The 21,927-nt window shown below is 46.1% G+C and overlaps 1 protein-coding gene across 6 annotated transcripts in view; it reads left to right on the top strand.

Moving 5' to 3' along the window:
• PNPLA7 (patatin like phospholipase domain containing 7) overlaps positions 1-21,927 on the top strand; it is a 151,936-nt gene that overhangs the window by 22,674 nt on the left and 107,335 nt on the right. For 2 of the 6 annotated variants that reach the window (XM_040406056.1, XM_040406057.1), the window contains exons 2-6: positions 4,322-4,353; positions 4,995-5,069; positions 7,825-7,912; positions 20,433-20,515; positions 21,255-21,346. In XM_040406056.1, coding sequence (XP_040261990.1) covers positions 4,324-4,353; positions 4,995-5,069; positions 7,825-7,912; positions 20,433-20,515; positions 21,255-21,346 — 368 coding nt within the window. In that variant the 5' untranslated portion in view covers positions 4,322-4,323. Of the gene's footprint in view, positions 1-4,321; positions 4,354-4,612; positions 4,632-4,684; positions 4,885-4,994; positions 5,070-7,824; positions 7,913-20,432; positions 20,516-21,254; positions 21,347-21,927 lie in introns of those variants that run through there. The other 4 variants (XM_040406055.1, XM_040406054.1, XM_040406058.1 and 1 more) reach the window with 3 other exon arrangements.

The raw sequence follows: 21,927 nt of genomic DNA, 5'->3' as shown, positions 1-21,927 counted from the left end.
GTTTTGGCTATTTTAGGGGGATATCTGTGTGTGCAGGTGACTATTACTGTGCATAATTATTAGGCAACTTAACAAAAAACAAATATATACCCATTTCAATTATTTATTTTTACCAGTGAAACCAATATAACATCTCAACATTCACAAATATACATTTCTGACATTCAAAAACAAAACAAAAACAAATCAGTGACCAATATAGCCACCTTTCTTTGCAAGGACACTCAAAAGCCTGCCATCCATGGATTCTGTCAGTGTTTTGATCTGTTCACCATCAACATTGCGTGCAGCAGCAACCACAGCCTCCCAGACACTGTTCAGAGAGGTGTACTGTTTTCCCTCCTTGTAAATCTCACATTTGATGATGGACCACAGGTTCTCAATGGGGTTCAGATCAGGTGAACAAGGAGGCCATGTCATTAGATTTTCTTCTTTTATACCCTTTCTTGCCAGCTACGCTGTGGAGTACTTGGACGCGTGTGATGGAGCATTGTCCTGCATGAAAATCATGTTTTTCTTGAAGGATGCAGACTTCTTCCTGTACCACTGCTTGAAGAAGGTGTCTTCCAGAAACTGGCAGTAGGACTGGGAGTTGAGCTTGACTCCATCCTCAACCCGAAAAGGCCCCACAAGCTCATCTTTGATGATACCAGCCCAAACCAGTACTCCACCTCCACCTTGCTGGCGTCTGAGTCGGACTGGAGCTCTCTGCCCTTTACCAATCCAGCCACGGGCCCATCCATCTGGCCCATCAAGACTCACTCTCATTTCATCAGTCCATAAAACCTTAGAAAAATCAGTCTTGAGATATTTCTTGGCCCAGTCTTGACGTTTCAGCTTGTGTGTCTTGTTCAGTGGTGGTCGTCTTTCAGCCTTTCTTACCTTGGCCATGTCTCTGAGTATTGCACACCTTGTGCTTTTGGGCACTCCAGTGATGTTGCAGCTCTGAAATATGGCCAAACTGGTGGCAAGTGGCATCTTGGCAGCTGCACGCTTGACTTTTCTCAGTTCATGGGCAGTTATTTTGCGCCTTGGTTTTTCCACACGCTTCTTGCGACCCTGTTGACTATTTTGAATGAAACGCTTGATTGTTCGATGATCACGCTTCAGAAGCTTTGCAATTTTAAGAGTGCTGCATCCCTCTGCAAGATATCTCACTATTTTTGACTTTTCTGAGCCTGTCAAGTCCTTCTTTTGACCCATTTTGCCAAAGGAAAGGAAGTTGCCTAATAATTATGCACACCTGATATAGGGTGTTGATGTCATTAGACCACACCCCTTCTCATTACAGAGATGCACATCACCTAATATGCTTAATTGGTAGTAGGCTTTCGAGCCTATACAGCTTGGAGTAAGACAACATGCATAAAGAGGATGATGTGGTCAAAATACTCATTTGCCTAATAATTCTGCACGCAGTGTATAGTAGGGGCCTGGGCATTCTGGGGGGCATTTCTATAATTGGATAACCCCTTTCATGCAGTTTAGCCTTTTTTTCAAACTCGGAAAAGTCTTTTTATGCGTTTATCTCCACTTGTAGTGTTCATTATGTGGGTTGTGTTGTTTTGCCGGTGGCCGGGGATTGTGCAATGTGTTTTTGTCTTGGTGCAAAGTTCCTTTTTATTTTTTATTTTTTTTCCTGTGTCTTTTGATCTAGCTGCACGAGTGGCTTCTTTGTACTTTTCCACTTTGTCATTCATCCATGGAATAGTTTGTGGTCATTAAAGAGTATATATCCAGGAAATTCACCGGGGCGAAGCTGGTGGCCCATGAGCCCGAGGGGACCGAAAAAATCCTCTGCCACATAAAACACGCCAATATTAGGCCCCATGCACACGTATCCATTTTGAAGTCCACAAATCGTGGATCTGCAAAATACAGATGTCCATTCCACAAACAGACTATAGCTACTTTCACACTAGCGTTCGGGTGTCCGCTCGTGCGCACCGTTTGAAGGGGCTCACGAGCGGCCCCGAACGCATCCGTCTGGCCCCAATGCATTCTCAGTGGAGGCGGATCCGCTCAGAATGCATCCGCCTGCCAGCGCTCAGCCTCCGCTCCGCTCAGTGAGCGGACACCTGAACGCTGCTTGCAGCGTTCGGGTGTCCGCCTGGCCGTGCAGAGGCGAGCGGATCCGTCCAGACTTACAATGTAAGTCAATGGGGACGGATCCGCTTGAAGATGACACAATATGGCTCAATCTTCAAGCGGATCGGTTCCCATTGACTTACAATGTAAAGTCTGAACGGATCCGCTCAGACAACTTTCACACTTAGAAAATTTTCTAAGTTTTAATGCAGACGCATCCGTTCTGAACGGATGCGAACGTCTGCATTATCGGAGCGGATCCGTCTGATGAAACATCAGACGGATCCGCTCCGAACGCTAGTGTGAAAGTAGCCTATGTCCGCAATATGTGGACCACTGACCTTTTGAAAACAATGTTGGGTTTCGGCCAGGCAAAAACCATTGCTCGCAACTTTTTTTTTTGTCTGGCTGACAGCCGTTATTTGTGCCGGATCAGGCAGTGTGATGTCAAGGGCTCGTTCACACGAACGTGTGATGCCCATTGCCGTATTGCGGACTTCATTTGCGGATTTGCAATACACGGGCGCCGTTCCGTGCCCACTCCGCATCACGAATGCATTTCAATGGGTCCGCAAATCCGGAGATGCGGAATGGAGGAACAGAACTCTACGGAAGCACTACAGAGTGCTTTCTGGGGTTCCGTTCCGTGCTTCCACACCGCAAAAAGATAGAACTTGCTCTATCTTTTTGCGGAACAGAAGGATCACAGACCCATTCAAGTGAATGGGTCTGGGATTCCCATGTGACTGGGTCTGGGATCCCCATGTGCCTGCAATTTGCGATCCACAGCACGGGCACGGGCTTCACACGTTCGTGTGAACGAGCCCTAACCGAGATGTGAATGAGGCCTAAGTGATCCACTGCTTCGTTCTGGGCAAAAAAAAGTTCTAATAATCCATATGCAAATGATAAGTGCACCGAGGGCGGGCCCAAGCCACTCTGAGCACCTTTGTTCTTCCTCCTTCTTCTGCTAACCCCTCCCTCTCCTTCCTAATTGACTGGACCAGACGAGATTATGACTCTGCAGGAACGTGTCCCTGTAAATCAAGAAGAAGAGGGCAGAGGAAGAAGGAGGAGCAAGGGTGCACAGAGTGGCTTGGGCCTGCCCTCGGTGCACATATCATTTGTCTTTGGATTAAGGCTACATGCACACGACCGTTCCGTTTTTTACGGTCCGCAAAAAACGGGAGCTGCCCGTGTGCCTTCCTTAATTTGCGGAAGGGGCGGCCCATTGTAGAGATGCCTATTCTTGTCCGCAAAACAAACAAGAATAGGACATGTTATATTTTTTTTGCAGGGCCACGGAACGGAGCAACGGATGCGGACAGCACACGGAGTGCTGTCCGCATCTTTTGCGGCCCCATTGAAGTGAATGGGTCCGCACCCGAGCCGCAGAAACTGCGGCTCGGATGCGGACCCGAAAAACGGTTGTGTGCATGAGCCCTTATAGTACTTTATCACCAGAATAAAGCAACGGATCGCTAAGTGAAGGGTATAATTCCGTTCAGCTGAGATAGCTCTCCAGGGCAGTGTAAGCTTGAATTTCGTGCTGACACTCTCCCTTAAAGGATAGTTTCAGACAAGCGAACATTTTTTACCTATTGAAATACGGCTGCGTTTCCAGGACCGATCACTGCTGCTCTGCCCGGGTCTCGCAACATTATAATGACTTATGATGCTGAGATCCCGCCGGACATAGTTCTATTGTAGTGTACTCGGGTTAGTAGACCCGCAGTCGGTCAGGAACTCACAGCTCCATAGATCATTATGATGCTGTGAGTTTGGGTTAGAGGAGTAGTTTTCTGTCCAGGAAACTCAGCCGAAACTGACCTAAAGCTTGCGTGTCTCCTTGGTTCAGATTGCGAGGTTCGCACGCTTGTTTTACGCTGTCCTTTTCTCTATTTCTATTGTCATTTCCCAGATAAAAGTTGGAACTTGAGAGCGAGCCCCGCATTCGTTTCTTTGTGTATACTCCTGTCAGCTCCATCTCCATATGTTGTCTCCCCCTTAAACTACATTCTAGGGGGATTCACACCTGGCTTTCTTTTTCTTTCGCTGGATGTGGTGGTCTTTTCTTGTCTGTAGGGGGTGCAATGTGCCTTTTTTTTTTTTTATAACATTCAGGTTTTATTTGTGTGAAGTTTGTCCTGGCAGCAAAAAGTTTAAAGAATGCAACATTTTATCAGTATCATTCTATTTCTATATTTTAATGGATTGCATTTGTTTTTTGCAGATATGGCTGATGACAACAGCAGCTGCATGGAGGTATTGTATACGTGTATGCTCTGTACTTGGGTATAAAATGTTATTATGGTACGCAATGCGAGTTGTCACAGTAAGGAGGAGAATTGGGATGACAGGAGTACAGCTAAGAGCCTGGCACTGGCAGTGATTTGTACTCGGTAACTGATTTTGATCTGCCCAGGGGGGAGGGGGGGCTAAAGCTGCTTTCATTGCAATTGTCAACAGTGTCACAACTCTGAAAACGGATCCACTGACCTTCTAACCAATGGCAGTGGCTTCTAGCAGCTGTCTGACGCATGGTATGAGGCTCGGCAACTGGAAAACTGTATATCGTGCCAGCATCACGGCTAGAAGTTGCGTAGGTCTATTATTCTGCGCTATTTCAGTTTTTGTCCATTGATAACTCCTCGACAGTCTGCGATGGGGCTCCTGACACGAGTAGGAGACCTAGTACTTTTTGGAAACACAATTTGCCCTGCTGAAGGGGGACTTGGCAGGTTTCTCGCCATGTTGACCGAGGAGAACCCAGATTTTCAGTCTTTGATTCTAGAGGTCAATCCTTTCATAAGTTGATTTTATATCTGTTTGTGCAGGGTGTTTTTTTTTTGTTTTTTTTACTATACATGCATGTGATAATCTGCTCTTCTTTTTGCCTTTTTTAGCCGGCCTTTTCTATGGGCATAGACCTTCGTCGCAGAGTTCTCCAGTTTGTGGAAGAGCGCCTCCAGACAACCATGGTAAGACTGTAATAGCAGTTACTATTGAAGGCCCTTTGCAGCCAAGAATAGGATATGCTCTATCTTTTTTGTAAAATGGACATACGGGTGCAGAAAGCACATGGATGGTCCATTCTGCAAAAATAATATTTCCTATACTTGGCTGCAAAATGCGCACCATGGACCCATTGCAGTCAATGGGTCTGCAAAAAAAACTAATTTCATCCATATTTTACAGACCACAAAATGCATACGGTTGTGTGCATGAGGCCTTATGCTGTCAAATATAAGTTCTGCAAAATCACACAACAGAAAGCCCATTGTTTGACTACAACTATTCTGATAAGACTTAGGCTACTTTCACACTTGCGTTCGGGGTTCCGCTTGCAGGCTCTCACAAGCGGCCCCGAACGGATCCGTACTGCCCCAATGCATTCTGAGTGGATGCGGATCCGCTCAGGATGCATCAGTTTGGCACCGTTTGGCCTCCGTTCCGCTCAGCAGGCGGACACCCGAACGCAGCTTGCAGCGTTTTCGTGTCCGCCTGGCCGTGCGGAGCCAAACGGATCCGTCCAGACTTACAATGCAAGTCAATGGGGACGGATCCGTTTGACGTTGACACAATATGGTGCAATTGCAAACGGATCCGTCCCCATTGACTTTCAATGTGAAGTCAGGAGTTAATATACCATCAGATTGGAGTTTTCTCAAATCCGATGGTATATTTTAACTTGAAGCGTCTCCATCACCATGGGAACGCCTCTATGTTAGAATATACCATTGGATTTGAGTTAGATCGTGAAACTCAGATCCGACAGTATATTATATTCTAACAGAGGCGTTCCCATGGTGATGGGGACGCTTCAAGTTAGAATATACTAAAAGAACTGTGTACATGACTGCCCCCTGCTGCCTGGCAGGTGCTGCCAGGTAGCAGGGGGCAGACCCCCCCCCCCCCCCTCCCTCCCCTGTATTTAACTCATTGGTGGCCAGTGTGGCCGGCCCCCCCTCCCTCTCCTATATTTAACCCATTGGTGGCCAGTGCGGCCGCCCCTCCCCCCCCTGTTTTTAACTCATTGGTGGCCAGTGCGGCCGCCCCTTCCCCCCCCCCCCCCCCCTGTTTTTAACTCATTGGTGGCCAGTGCGGCCGGCCCCCCCTCCCCCCCCCCCCTAATTAAAATGACAGACCCCCACCCCCCCTCCCCCATCATTGGTGGCATTAATCGCTGGGACTCCGATCGGTAACCATGGCAACCAGGACGCTACTGCAGTCCTGGCTGCCATGGTTACTTAGCAATTTTAGAAGCATTATATTTACCTGCGATGTCTGTGACTGGCCCGGCGCTCCTCCTACTGGTAAGTTAAAGGTTTGTGTGGCTCATTGCTTATAGCACAGACCTTTCACTTACCAGTAGGAGGAGCACCCGGTCGGTCACAGACATCGCAGGTAAATATAATGCTTCTAAAATTGCTAAGTAACCATGGCAGCCAGGAATGCAGCAGCGTCCTGGTTGCCATGGTTACCGATCAGAGTCCCAGCGATTAAACTGGGACTCCGATCGGAACTCTCCGCTGCCACCAATAATGGGGGGTCGGTCATTTTAATTAGGGGGGGAGGGGGGGCCGGCCGCACTGGCCACCAATGAGTTAAAAACAGGGGGGGAGCGAGGGGGGTCCGGCCGCACTGGTCACCAATTAGTTAAATACAGGGGAGGGAGGGAGGGGGGGGGTCTGCCCCCTGCTGCCTGGCAGCACCTGCCAGGCAGCAGGGGGCAGTCATGTACACAGTTCTTTTAGTATATTCTAACTTGAAGCGTCCCCATCACCATGGGAACGCCTCTGTGTTTAGAATATACTGTCGGATCTGAGTTTTCACGAAGTGAAAAATCAGATCTGAAAAAAAACTGTTATGCAGACGGATCCGTTCTGAACGGATGCAAGCGTTTGCATTATAGGAGCGGATCCGTCTGTACAGACACCAGACGGATCCGCTCCGAACGCAAGTGTGAAAGTAGCCTTAGGGCACAGCAGCATGGAGCAGAATTTCCGTTGAGAATTTTCTGTATTACATGCAACTTTGTCTCGGATTTTGTTGCCTGTTTGCGTCAGAATTCAATGTGCAGGTTTACTCAGCAGTTTTTTGTTTTTTTTTTGTAGCATACTGATGAGATTTGGTAAAATCTCCTCCACTTTGCTGCTACTCTAAAAAAATAAAAAAAAATAAAACTCCGGATTTCCCCCCCCCTGGAAAATCTGCCACAAAATTGCTGAGTGTAGCAATACTCTTGCTCCATCAATCGAAAAAAAAAAAAATATAATAATAATAATAATAAAGGCCAGCTTTAAAACGTTTTCTTGGTCGTTAGATAATGAAATGTAAAGCGATTTCATACGAGCAGTTTTGGCAATGGAAAATAATTCCAGTCATTTTTAAATATGTTTGCATGTATTTCCCTTGAGCAACTTGCGGACTAGTAAGCCTGCCCATGCCCATTATATAAAGTCAGCAGGACCAGACGACTATCTGATGGGATTCAACATGCTCAATCTTTTGTTTCTGTGGGTGATGATCTGCTGCCAGAGAGGTCCGACAGCAGCTCACTCCCATATTTCCATTGTAAGCACATGCACGCTGGGTCCTGTGGTGAAGTAACCAGGTACAGCTGTTGGCCGGACAAGTCTTCAGCTGACGGATATTTTGTGTGGACTGCTCAATCCTTGGGGATGAAGTCTTCTCTCTTAACTCCTTTTTCCCCCTCTTTTCTCAATCATACAGCTGACGGGAATCCTGATCGGAGCCGTTGTTGCCCTTTCCCTTATTGGGATTGTAGTGTTTATTGTCTACAGGAAATTTCGACAGTCCAGTAAGTATTTTGTGCATGTTACAATTCTTTTATTATTTCATAACCCTACTCTGACATATTATTCATGCACACTCCAAATCTTTTTCTTCTACTGTAAAGGAAAGTTCAACAGACTGCGCTCTACTATACAGTGGGCCACGGCAAAAAAGCATACCCTGATATATATATATATATATATATATATATATATATATATATATATATATATATATATATATATATAATACAGATACAGTGCTCCAGATGGCGACCAAAATGGTCGCCAATGCGACTTAAAATTGCAAAATGGCGATTTATTAGTGTGTTTTATAGGACTGGGTCCCCATGAGGTCACAAGGAGAAGCCAGAGATCAGTAAACCCTGTAAGAACAAGTATAAGCATCGGCTGTGCTGCTTTAACACCACAGTATGTCGGTGGGATCCGCTGTCCTGGTCTGCATAGCACTACCGGGGTCGCATAGCATTATATCGATTTATGATTCTATGTAACCCTTAGAGGTCTGGAATGTACTGGACTGACCTAATGCTGTCAGTGTTATCCAATACATTCCAGAACTGTAAGGGTTACATAGCATCATAAATCAATATAATGCTATGAGACCCTGGCAGTACAGAGCTCCTGCAGGCAGACTCTGGTGTGAAACCAGTGCAATCCTATCAATGCACAGACTAGTAACCATTTCTGATCATAAATCATATAATCTATTCTCCTTATTTCACAAGACCAGTATTCACTTCCACATAGGGAATAGCAATCAGCTGTCAACCTTCCCGTCAGTCCGTGTTACTGCTGGCAGAATGATGAAACAATGGGACTCCCCCGGCCTAGGGGTTCGCTCAGCAGTCCCAAGGCACGCAGATTTACAAGGAGAGATTGCCGCCTATACTGCGCATGTTCTAGAAAAGGAGGGCGATGTCCGTGCACGGCTCCTTACTGACACGTGGGTGATGGGCAGAGAGCCCCTAACTGCTCCTTTCTGTGCCAAAGACATGTGGTAGAGTTAAAAAGAGGGAAAATGGCACTGAAGCAGCCTATAAGGGGTAAAGGGGTTCTGCAGTTTGTTTAGATCATCGGCATCTGATCGGCGGCGGTCCGACCCCCGGGACCCCCCCCGATCAGATGTTTGAGAAGGCAGCGGCGCTCCAGCAGCGCCGCGGCCTTCTCACTGTTTACCGCTGTCTGTGACGTCACGACTTGTATCAACTTGCCTGGGCGCGGCTAAGCTCTGTTCACTTGAATGGAATTTAGCCCCGCCCAGCCAAGTTGATACTAGTCGTGACGTCACTGGCCCTGCGGTAAACAGTGAGAAGGCCGCGGCGCTGCTGGAGAGCCTCTGCATTCTCAAACAGCTGATCGGCGGGGGTCCCGGGTGTTGGACACCCGCCGATCAGATGCTGATGATCTAATAGAGGCTAGATCATCAGTTTAAACAAAGTGCAGAACCCCTCTAAGCACAGGCTAGTTCAGTTGCCAGAGGAGGTCTCCTACCTTTCCCGCATCTCTGCTTGCTGGCAGTGAATGGAAACCTTCAAGGTTGACATTCACAGACTGAATGTCCATGTCTAGCCACAGTTACACAGTGAGCAGCACTAGAATGTGGGCAATCTTTACTGAAGAAACAGCAAACAAGAAAGGTTTTCATTCACTGACAGGCAAGCAGAGGGGTTAAGAATAAAGAGTAAAGCTCCTGAAGTATTATATTTTTATCTGTTACATTATATATTTTTCTAAATGTAACCCCCCCCCCCCACTGTCATGCTGGTCCCGCCCACACGTGATGCCTGCTGATGTGGTCACTGGTTGCAGTGGCGACTCAAGTGATTTGGCCTTTTTAAGGCTGATTTCACACGGGCGTTGCGGGAAAATGTGCGGGTGCGTTTGCGGGAACACCCGCGATCTTTCCGCGCGAGTGCAAAACATTGTAATGCGTCTTGCACTCTCGTGAGAAAAATCGCGCATGTTTGGTACCCAAACCCGAACTTCTTCACAGAAGTTCGGGCTTGGGATCGGTGTTCTGTAGATTGTATTATTTCCCCTAATAACATAGTTATAAGGGAAAATAATAGCATTCTGAATACAGAATGCATAGTAAACTAGCGCTGGAGGGGTTAAAATATAATAAAAAATAATTTAACTAGCCTTAGTCCACTTGATCGCGTAGCCCGGCATCTCCTTCTGTCTTCTTTGCTGAACAGGACCTGTGGTGAGCATTCATTACAGGTAAAGGACCTTTGGTGACGTCACTCCGGTCATCACATGATCCATCACCATGGTAAAAGATCATGGTGTAATCAATAAGTGGCATATGGAACTATGTGCCTGTACAGTGTGTGGGGTTTCGCTCTTGTAGACAGGATTCCTTAAGACATGACGCTAAGGATTACTTACTTTATTGGGGCGGCCAGTTCTAGGAAGAGTCCTGGTTTTCCTTCTTCCATGTAAGAATTATGGAGACCACTGTGCTCTTGGGAACCTCCAATGCAGCAGACATTTTGTGTCCCCCTCCTCCAGATCTGTGCCTTCCCGCAATCCTGTCTCTGAGCTCTACAGGCAGTTCTTTCCTCCTCATGACTTGGTTTTTTTCTATGTTATGTATTGTCAGCTGTGAGATCCGGGCTGTGTCTTTCCAAATCATGTCCTATCCACTGAATTTACAACAGGTGACTCCAATCAAGGTGTAGAACATCTCAGAGATGATCGAGAGATATGGGAGGCCCCAGAACTAAATGTTAAGTGTCACAGCAAAGAGGCTGAATACTTGTGTCCATACAAAATTTGGATTTTAATACATTTTGCAGCTATGTCTAAAAGCATTTTTTTTCTCTTTATTGAGAGATTGATGGGAAAAACTAGATTTTTTTTTATTTTGGCACAAGCAGCAACATAACCTAAAATGTGAAAAAAAGTGAAAGGGTGTGAAAACTTTTGAATGCATTGTTTATATTTTATACAATAGTAATCAATAAGTGGCATATGGAACTATGTGCCTGTACAGTGTGTGGGGTTTCGCTCTTGTAGACAGGATTAGTGGACGCAGTACAGAGGCAACAACAAGTTCTTTGGATCAAACAGTTCAGTGTTTTATTCACACTTTAGGTGACAAAACAAGCAGTCATAATCAAACAAAAAGTCACCTTGCGGTGTTGGTGGTAATTCACACCATGCGGCAATTCTGCCTCAAATAGTCCTTGCTGATAGCAGCACCAACCTGTTTTCACGCCAAACAGGTAGCAACCCTTCATCCAGACACAAGGCTCCCAGATCCCAACACAGAGACCTGGCTTCTGAGCCCAGCTGCCTATTTAAGGACAGCCAGGTGCTGCCAAAACCCGGACCGGCACCTAAAATCTGGTCCGGTATTTGACCTCACCTGGCTGGACATGCTGGGAGGAAAATGCCTGTTTTCCCAGATCAAACCTCTCACTGTGTCACATACCACCCCCCCCCCCCCCCCCCCCCCTTTGTTCAACCCTGAGGGGGGGAACACACGTCAGACAGTGTACCCGGGGACAGGGCATCCGCGTTTCCTTGTAACCGGCCTGCCCTGTGTTCCACCAAAAACTTTTGTCCTTAGCCTGGCTGATCCACTTGAGAGGGGAGTGGTCCGAATTTTCTCCCCAATAAATAATAGCAGAGAGACTCAAGTGCCCACTTGATGGCCAGGCACTCTCTCTCCACTATACTGTACCTAGTCTCGGCTGGAGTGAGCTTACGGTTGAGGAAGACAATGGGATGCTCCTCCCCGTTGACTTCCTGAGACAGTACAGCACCGAGGCCTACTTCGGAGGCATCGGTCTGCACGAGTCTGTTTAGAGGAGAGGCTGTCAACAATTTTTACTGTGGCAGCCAGGAACTTACTGTTCACGGTCAGCACCAGAACCAAAACCTGATCACATGGGTTAAAGATCCGGACCTGAGCCTGCCGATTTATAGACCCGACTCTGGGCTCGCTGAGCGGCCTCCATATGCTCCCTAACAAGAGGCAATACTGTCTCTATCCGATCTTGCATCTGGGTAATGTACTCAATGACACTTTTATGTGGAGTAGGTTGCTGTCCCCACGCCTCTTTGGCCATGTCCAAGAGACCACGAGGGTGTCTGCCATATAGCAGTTCGAAGGGCGAGAACCCAGTAGAGGCCTGGGGCACCTCTCGCACTGCAAACATGTTGGTTTTTTTTTCAACATATTTTTTAATGTTTGGTTAAACCGTTCTACCAGACCGTCCGTTTGCGGATGGTAAACGGACGTCCGTAGTTGTTTTATGTGCAGAAACTTACACAGTTCCCTCTTTACCTTGGACATAAAAGGGGTCCCTTGGTCAGTCAGAACCTCTTTAGGTAGTCCTAGTTGGGAAAACATCTCCATTAATTCCTTAGCTATGAGTTTGGCCTAGGTATGTCGCAGTGGCACCGCCTCCGGGTACCGAGTGGCGTAGTCTAGAATGACTAAGATGTGTTGATGCCCTCTGGCGGACTTCGGTACTGGGCCTATGAGGTCCATAGCTATTCGGTCAAACGGTACTTTGATAATCGGGAGAGGTACTAGGGGACTACGGAAATGTGTCTGGGGCTAGTTATCTGGCAAAACTTACAAAACTCTTCCACTTCTTTGAATATGCTGGGGCAGTAAAACCGCTGTAGAATACGAGTTTTATGCAGCCCTGGGTGACCCCAGAGAACGTGTTGGTGGGCTAGATCTAACACAAGCTTGCGATAAGCCTTGGGGACCACAAACTGTTCAATAGGCTCACCCCGTCGTTGGTTTACCCGATGCAACATATCCTGATGAACCACAAAACGGGGAAACACTGACTCTGCCCCTGGTTGTTGTGGTTCACCATCTACTATTAACACATTTTCCCAGGCGCAGGATAGGGTTGGGTCCCGACGTTGGGCGGTACCAAAATTATTCCTGGAGACATTGAGGTCTGCCAATTCAGGACCCGGCAGCAAGTCCTCCACGTCTCCCACCATCACACCTTGCGGGGTTGTCTCCCCCTTTTCCAACGAAGTGGTGGTCACCCCTACCGCTGGTCCTTTGGTCTCAGGTCCCCAGGGTTCTGGTCTCCCCCCTGAGCCGGGCCACTCTGCTAGGGTTACCCCTGTCTCATGGGTATCAGTCACTCTCATATTAGGCTACAGTGCCGGGAAGTCTCTCCCTATTATTAGTTCATAATGTAGATTTGTGGCGACAGCTACCTCGTGGGTCCATCTACCGGACACTGTAGTTTGAGACACCAGCGCAGTGGGGTAGTCTTTTAAGTCTCCGTGGATGCACATCACCCTGACTTTCCGGCCAGTATACTTGGCGGGCTGCACCAGGGAAGCCATTACTAGGGTCACCAGACTCCCTGAGTCCAGCAGAGCCTCCGCCAGAGTGTCTCCCACTTCCACCTGGCACAAATGATCTAGAGACTCTGGGGTACCTGTTGCACATAGCCTCCTGGCATATAGCGACTGACGGTAGCCATAGTTAGTGTCCATGGGCTCAACCCGATGGGGACAGTCAGCCCTTACATGGCCAGGCTCATGACCCCGCCAGCAGACTATCGGAGCCAGGTCCGCCGTGGGTACATCCCGGCGGGTTTTATCGGCTCAAATCTACGGGCCTGGGGTGGAGATTTACGGGGTTTGCTGACCCCCCTCCTGACAGAACCCTCCTTTAGATTCCTGGTAGCTTCATAGCGGTCCACCATCTCAATGGCATTGCCAGGAGACACCTGACCGATCCAGTCCTGGAGAGGGTATGGCAAAGCCCTCCAGAACATATCTGCTAATAGTCTATCCAGCATAGCAGTGGGACTCGGCACATCAGGCTGTAGCCACTTTTGCAAGAGGTGAAGTAAGTCATAATACTGGGTCCTCGCAGGCTCTTCCGGTTTAAAGTCCTACCGATGCACCTGCTGGGCCCGGACCAACACATTCACCCCCAGTCTTGCCAGAATAACATAGTAACATAGTACATAAGGCCGAAAAAAGACATTTGTCCATCCAGTTCGGCCTGTCATCCTACAAGTTGATCCAGAGGAAGGCAAAAAAACCCTGTGAGGTAGAAGCCAATTTTCCTCACTTTAGGGGAATAAAAATTCCTTCCCGACTCCAATCAGGCAATCAGAATAACTCCCTGGATCAACGACCCCTCTCTAGTAGCTATATCCTGTAATATTATTACACTCCAGAAATACATCCAAGCCCCTCTTGAATTCCTTTATTGTACTCACCATCACCACCTCCTCAGGCAGAGAGCTCCATAGTCTCACTGCTCTTACCGTAAAGAATCCTCTTCTATGTTTGTGTACAAACCTTCTTTCCTCTAAACGCAGAGGATGTCCCCTCGTCACAGTCACAGTCCTGGGGATAAATAGATGATGAGATAGATCTCTGTACTGCCCCCTGATATATTTATACATAGTAATTAGATCTCCCCTCAGTCGTCTTTACTTTTTGGTAGTCGGCCACTTGATCGTCCGGCAAGTCAAAATACACGCGCTGGGAATCGGATGCCAGGAATGGAGCGACAACCTCAGCCCACTGGTCACAGGGTAGCTTTTCCCTGATGGCCACTTTCTCGTACATCGCCAGGTAGGTTTCGATGTCATCTGCGGGGGTCATCTTAGGAATCGCGGCACAGACTGCTTTCTGGGCATCGTGGACGCTCGGGGTTGCTCCTACTGTCTGCAAAGCCATAAAGTGTTGTAGCAGCAACTGGTTAGTCTCCTGCTGCTGCTTATTAGCCTTGCGTTGCTGCAGGTTTGTCTCTCGCTGCTGCAGATTAGCCTCCATTTTGTTGTGGGGCACTGGTTGTAATACAGCTGGTTTAACCACCTCAGCCCCCAGTGCTTAAACACCCTGAAAGACCAGGCCACTTTTTACACTTCTGACCTACACTACTTTCACCGTTTATTGCTCGGTCATGCAACTTACCACCCAAATGAATTTTACCTCCTTTTCTTCTCACTAATAGAGCTTTCATTTGGTGGTATTTCATTGCTGCTGACATTTTTTACTTTTTTTGTTATTAATTGAAATTTAACGATTTTTTTGCAAAAAAATGACATTTTTCACTTTCAGTTGTAAAATTTTGCAAAAAAAACTACATCCATATATAAATTTTGCTCTAAATTTATTGTTCTACATGTCTTTGATTAAAAAAAAAATGTTTGGGTAAAAAAAAAAATGCTTTGGGTAAAAGTTATAGCGTTTACAAACTATGGTACAAAAATGTGAATTTCCGCTTTTTGAAGCAGCTCTGACTTTCTGAGCACCTGTCATGTTTCCTGAGGTTCTACAATGCCCAGACAGTACAAACACCCCACAAATGACCCCATTTCGGAAAGTACACACCCTAAGGTATTCGCTGATGGGCATAGTGAGTTCATAGAACTTTTTATTTTTTGTCACAAGTTAGCGGAAAATGATGATTTGTTTTTTTGTTTTTCTTTCTTACAAAGTCTCATATTCCACTAACTTGTGACAAAAAATAAAAACTTCTATGAACTCACTATGCCCATCACGAAATACCTTGGGGTCTCTTCTTTCCAAAATGGGGTCACTTGTGGGGTAGTTATACTGCCCTGGCATTCTAGGGGCCCAAATGTGTGGTAAGGAGTTTGAAATCAAATTCTGTAAAAAATGACGAGTGAAATCCGAAAGGTGCTCTTTGGAATATGGGCCCCTTTGCCCACCTAGGCTGCAAAAAAGTGTCACACATCTGGTATCTCTGTATTCAGGAGAAGTTGAGGAATGTGTTTTGGGGTGTCATTTTACATATACCAATGCTGGGTGAGATAAATATCTTGGTCAAATGCCAACTTTGTATAAAAAAATGGGAAAAGTTGTCTTTTACCAAGATATTTCTCTCACCCAGCATGGGTATATGTAAAATGACACCCCAAAACACATTCCCCAACTTCTCCTGAGTACGGAGATACCAGATGTGTGACACTTTTTTGCAGCCTAGGTGGGCAAAGGGGCCCATATTCCAAAGAGCACCTTTCGGATTTCACTGGTCATTTTTTACAGAATTTGATTTCAAACTCCTTACCACACATTTGGGCCCCTAGAATGCCAGGGCAGTATAACTACCCCACAAGTGACCCCATTTTGGAAAGAAGAGACCCCAAGGTATTCGCTGATGGGCATAGTGAGTTCATGGAAGTTTTTATTTTTTGTCACAAGTTAGTGGAATATGAGACTTTGTATGAAAAAAATAAAATAAAAAAAATCAGCATTTTCCACTAACTTGTGACAAAAAATAAAAATTTCTAGGAACTCGCCATGCCCCTCACGGAATACCTTGGGGTGTCTTCTTTCCAAAATGGGGTCACTTGTGGGGTAGTTATACTGCCCTGGCATTTTCCAGGGGCCCTAATGTGTGGTAAGTAGGTAAATGACCTGTGAAATCCTAAAGGTGCTCTTTGGAATATGGGCCCCTTTGCCCACCTAGGCTGCAAAAAAGTGTCACACATGTGGTATCGCCGTATTCAGGAGAAGTTGGGGAATGTGTTTTGGGGCGTCATTTTACATATACCCATGCTGGGTGAGAGAAATATCTTGGCAAAAGACAACTTTTCCCATTTTTTTATACAAAGTTGGCATTTGACCAAGATATTTCTCTCACCCAGCATGGGTATATGTAAAATGACACCCCAAAACACATTCCCCAACTTCTCCTGAGTATGGCGATACCAGATGTGTGACACTTTTTTGCAGCCTAGATGCGCAAAGGTGCCCAAAGTCCTTTTAGGAGGGCATTTTTAGACATTTGGATACCAGACTTCTTCTCACGCTTTGGGGCCCCTAGAATGCCAGGGCAGTATAAATACCCCACATGTGACCCCATTTTGGAAAGAAGACACCCCAAGGTATTCAATGAGGGGCATGGCGAGTTCATAGAAAATTTTTTTTTTTGGCACAAGTTAGCGGAAATTGATATTTTTAATTTTTTTCTCACAAAGTCTCCCGTTCCGCTAACTTGGGACAAAAATTTCAATCTTTCATGGACTCAATATGCCCCTCATGGAATACCTGGGGGTGTCTTCTTTCCGAAATGGGGACACATGTGGGGTATTTATACTGCCCTGGCATTCTAGGGGCCCTAAAGCGTGAGAAGAAGTCTGGAATATAAATGTCTAAAAAAATTTACGCATTTGGATTCCGTGAGGGGTATGGTGAGTTCATGTGAGATTTTATTTTTTGACACAAGTTAGTGGAATATGAGACTTTGTAAGAAAAAAAAAAATAATTCCGCTAACTTGGGCCAAAAAAATGTCTGAATGGAGCCTTACAGAGGGTGATCAATGACAGGGGGGGTGATCAATGACAGGGGGGTGATCAGGGAGTCTATATGGGGTGATCACCACAGTCATTGATTACTCCCCCTGGAAGGCTCCAGGGAGACGCCTGTATGTGTTTTGCAGATCCGATCCATCTATCAGTGGATCCGTAAAAATCAGGCGGACATCTGAATGGAGCTTTACAGGGGGTTGATCAATGACAGGGGGGTGATCAGGGAGTCTATATGGGGTGATAACCACAGTCATTGATCATGCCCCTGTAAGGCTTCATTCAGACGTCCGGATGCGTTTTGCGGATCCGATCCATCTATCAGTGCATCCGTAAAAATCATGCGGACGTCTTATGGAGCTTTACAGGGGGTTGATCAATGACAGGGGGGTAATCAATGACAGGGGGGTGATCAGGGAGTCTATATGGGGTGATCAGGGGCTAATAAGGGGTTAATAAGTGACGGGGGGGGGGTGTAGTGTAGTGTAGTGGTGCTTGGTGGGACTTTACTGAGCTACCTGTGTCCTCTGGTGGTCGATCCAAACAAAGGGGACCACCAGAGGACCAGGTAGCAGGTATATTAGATGCTGTTATCAAAACAGCGTCTAATAAACCTGTTAGGGGTTAAAAAAAACACATCTCCAGCCTGCCAGCGAACGATCGCCGCTGGCAGGCTGGAGATCCACTCTCTTACCTTCCGTTCCTATGAGCGCGCGCGCCTTAGTGCGCGCGTTCACAGGAAATCTCGCGTCTCGCGAGATGACGCATATATGCGTGACTGTGCGCAGGGCTGCCACCTCCGGAACGCGATCCTGCGTTAGGCGGTCCGGAGGTGGTTAATGTACGACATGAAACCGTGCCTGAAAAAAGCAGAAACCAAAAATATCGGCGTTCACGCCAGCCTCACTGCTTATTCCCGCATCCTCCACCAATTGTGGGGACTCGCTCTGGTAGACAGGATTAGTGGACGGAGTATAGAGGCAACAACAAGTTCTTTCGATCAAACAGGTCAGTGTTTTATTCACACTTTAGGCAAGTGACAAAACAAGCAGTCATAATCAAACAAAGTCACCTTACGGTGTTGGTGGTAATTCACACCATGCGACAACTCTGCCTCAAAGAGTCCTTGCTGACAGCAGCACCAATCTGTTTTCACACCAAACAGGTAGCAAGCCTTCATCCAGACACAAGGCTCCCAGATCCCAACACAGAGACATGGCTTCTGAGCCCAGCTTCCTATTTAAGGACAGCCAGGTGCTGCCAAAACCCGGACCAGCATTTAAACTCCCGTCCGGTATTTGACCTCACCTGGCTGTAAATCAGCCCAGCAGCACATGCTGGGAGAAAAATACCTGTTTTCCATAACCAAACCTCTCGCTGTGTCACAAGTGACAAACATTGAAAATACACGGCAAGAAATCATTATGTGGTACAGCCAAGAAAAGGCTGGGGCGCAGTGTTTGTAGAGCCTTAGGAGCCGCAAGTGGTGCTGTTTTGAGAAGGGGATAAACCATGTGTGTTGTGAGCACCAATGAGACCTCTTTGTGCATCATCACTTATGACATTATCTGAACAATCAGTGCTAATGGTGGGAAAAATAGCCTTTCAAGCTTGTGCATATTTTCCCATTAAGGTCGACCGAATTCTGCCAGGCACTTCTGTTGGGCTGTCTATGTAGTGACGTTAGGTGCTTTATGTCGTGCCAAGAATTTACCAGCAACTTATAAATCACCTTGCTCTTATGCCGTCCTTCCCTTTTTTTTTCATGGAAAGGGAAGGACAATGTGGTTGACTGGTTTTACTTACAACTTAATCAGCAAGAAAAGTTCCATAATAACTGACGAAAATTAGTAGAACTGAGCCGATAGAAGGGGGTCCTGTGACCTGTGCATCGGGGAGCATAAGGCATGTGATTATGTTGTCATGGCATGTCCGTGATCCTTCCAAGCTGAAGCGATCTCTGATCTCCTGGGAATACAAGAGACTTGGTAATTACCAAGTACATTGCCTGACTGATACAGCAGCACAGATCCTGTACCGTGACTCACCCGGGGTGCCCAGTAGCAATTAAAGTTATTTTTTTCCTGCTAATTCAGTCAAGGCGATACAGCAGTATGTCTGCAGTATCTCTTCTCTCATGAGCTATCGCAGCGCCTCTTTCTTATGTGTCACTTTTTTTTTTTCTGCCTACGTCCACTTATGGGTAGTGGTTGCTGTGGCTGCGCTTGCACAGGCAGGATTCCTCGTCTCTTGTCCATTTCCGTGCCCACTAGCCGTCACTGTGTCTTTGACCCCGACCAAAACATGAGCGTCACACACGGCACCAGGGGAAAAAAGGGCATTTGTGGTTTGTTTTTATAAAGGATCTGAACTTTTCACACTGCAGGAATATAGCTTTTTTTTGTCGCAATCCGCACAAAGTTGCATCAAAATGATGCAGTTGTGCCATAATCTGCGCACAAATTGCAGTTAAATGAGGCGGTTTTGCTTCTATTTGGTGCAAGAGCCATGTTTTGAGTGTGAAAGCTGTTATAACATCGGTGAAGCTTGTTTTTGCGCTCGCTCTGTTGTTCCTTCTCTTCATACATTTTTTTTTGTTAAAGTGGCCGTGGATGTAACGGACACATATGGGAATATACAGATTTTATTATCCTGTTTGTTGGAATTATTTTTTGTTAACTGGGTTGATTTTCCTTATGTAATAGGTCTAGGAGTTAGAATGTTTTTCGAATTTTTTTTTAAATTTATTTATTTTTTTTTTTTTAAAGGAAAGGTTTGAAAGGAGTTGAAAAATCAATAGCAAAGAAGCATCACTGATCTCCTCGATTCCCTGCCGTTTTGACGCTTATTGAGTCCCTGTCGACCTACAGGAAATACTCGCTCATCCAATCACTAGCTGAGGTGGGTCACTGTTGCAGTAAGTGATTGCCTGAGCTGCTTTTCCTGTGGGTCAAGAGGGACCAGTAAATTTGAGACCAGGAGGGACCCAGTAAGGTTTGGAACGGCGGCGCCACGGGATTATTGAGCTCCTATAATTTTTAACCCATTCTGCCCAATTTCTTAAAAGCATTTTTTCTCATGACAACCCGTTTAATTTCCCTGTTGTGTTGGTATCATTAGACCTGGAAGATCTAGGACTCTTGGGAGGCATACAGTCATACACAGCCATGCCATCTTGGTCACAGCCCACTCTCAACCCGCTTAGTCACCTTTTCCTCATGCCTCTCTTTGCAGAACAGCAGCAGCCAGGGGGAACACGTTATCGGTTCCGGAAAAGGGACAAAGTTATGTTTTATGGACGGAAGATCATGCGCAAGGTATTGATTTAATATTGGGTTTTCTTTTATTGGAAATTTAATATGCAAAGGGGTGTCTCCCAAGGAGTAGAACCATCTCGCCAGCACCACCTCTTGGAATTGACTCCCTGTGTGTCATAATCCGACTTGGGATATGACACGGGAATGTTGGTTCTCATTTCTCTTGGAGCATTTGCAAAAAGTCTCCATACCATGGAGTACTTCCAGTAAGTCTCCGTATGAGACTGGTCTCTTTATGGAGATTCGGCACCCTGCCTAAGCTTTAGTGGAATTAGAGCTTCATCACCGTGTTCAACAGATGCCAAGATGCAGCTGCTGACGACATATTAGCTCCAGTTATTTACGCTGAGATTCCTTACATAAGCAATAATTCACCCACTAGGTTTGAATAAGAATGATTAGAAAATAGCTTGTCATATCACTGTTTCATTTACCACTGTTAAAATCTAGGACGTGTATTAATTTCTGTTCTGCAGTTCCTGTTTGTGATCACCAGATGGCATAAGCACTCCCCTTTTGCAGACGTACAGTGTATGTTAGGGATTCTATGGGAGACTATTCAACAATATACATACTAAAATCACTTCTGAAGTTTCCTAGTTCTATTTATTTGGAGCAGGTTAGCTTTTTTTTTTTTTTTTTTATATATATATTTTTTTATTTTATTATTATTGTTCGCTTAGTCTAAGCTACTTTATTGTGTGCTGCAAGACAGTGATGGCTTTGTGCTATTCTGCAGGTAACTACTCTGCCGAACACTCTGGTGGGTGGCAATACCGTTTCAAGACCACGAGTGAGGAAGCGGGTGAAGGTCCTGACGCTGGCTAAAAGGTAAGGAAGAAGTACACCATATTGGGACATGGAGGGGACAAGCATGGCATACAGCAGTGTTCCTCACCTCCAGTCCTTAGTCCTCACCTGTTGATCATATTTTCAGGATTTCCTTCATATTGAGCGGGTAATATTAAGGTATTCATTCTGTGGGATATTCTCTCATCCTGACCGGCAGGTGGGGGGCCCTGATGACTGGAGCTGAGGAACACAACTGGTATATAGAATAGTTCCAGTACTCCCATTGATAATTAACCCCTAGAGGTCAGAAATGGTCGTATGTATTCTTTATAAGGGCTGATTCATACAACTGGGATTAGTTCGGAAATCTGTGTGTCAGCCGCGGCTCCCCGAAACCAAACTGACTGCATTATAGTGTTTGATGATACAGTCAGTTCCTATGTGATTGCAGGTGTACTGTACTGTACTCACAGATGATAAGCGTTATCCACAAATCTTGACTTGCTGGGAGCACACGCGGACAGGAATTGTACAGCACACATGACAAAGGAATAACTCTGTTTAATCCACTTTTAGAGGGATATATTTGTCCTTTTATGCTTTTTTGTGTTTTTTTTTTT

This window comes from Bufo bufo, chromosome 8, assembly GCF_905171765.1.
Source record: "Bufo bufo chromosome 8, aBufBuf1.1, whole genome shotgun sequence".
In the NCBI taxonomy this organism is placed as follows: Eukaryota; Metazoa; Chordata; class Amphibia; order Anura; family Bufonidae; genus Bufo; species Bufo bufo.
The sequence above is the reverse complement of the archived record's forward strand: the minus strand, read 5'-3'. Positions and strand labels throughout refer to the sequence as shown.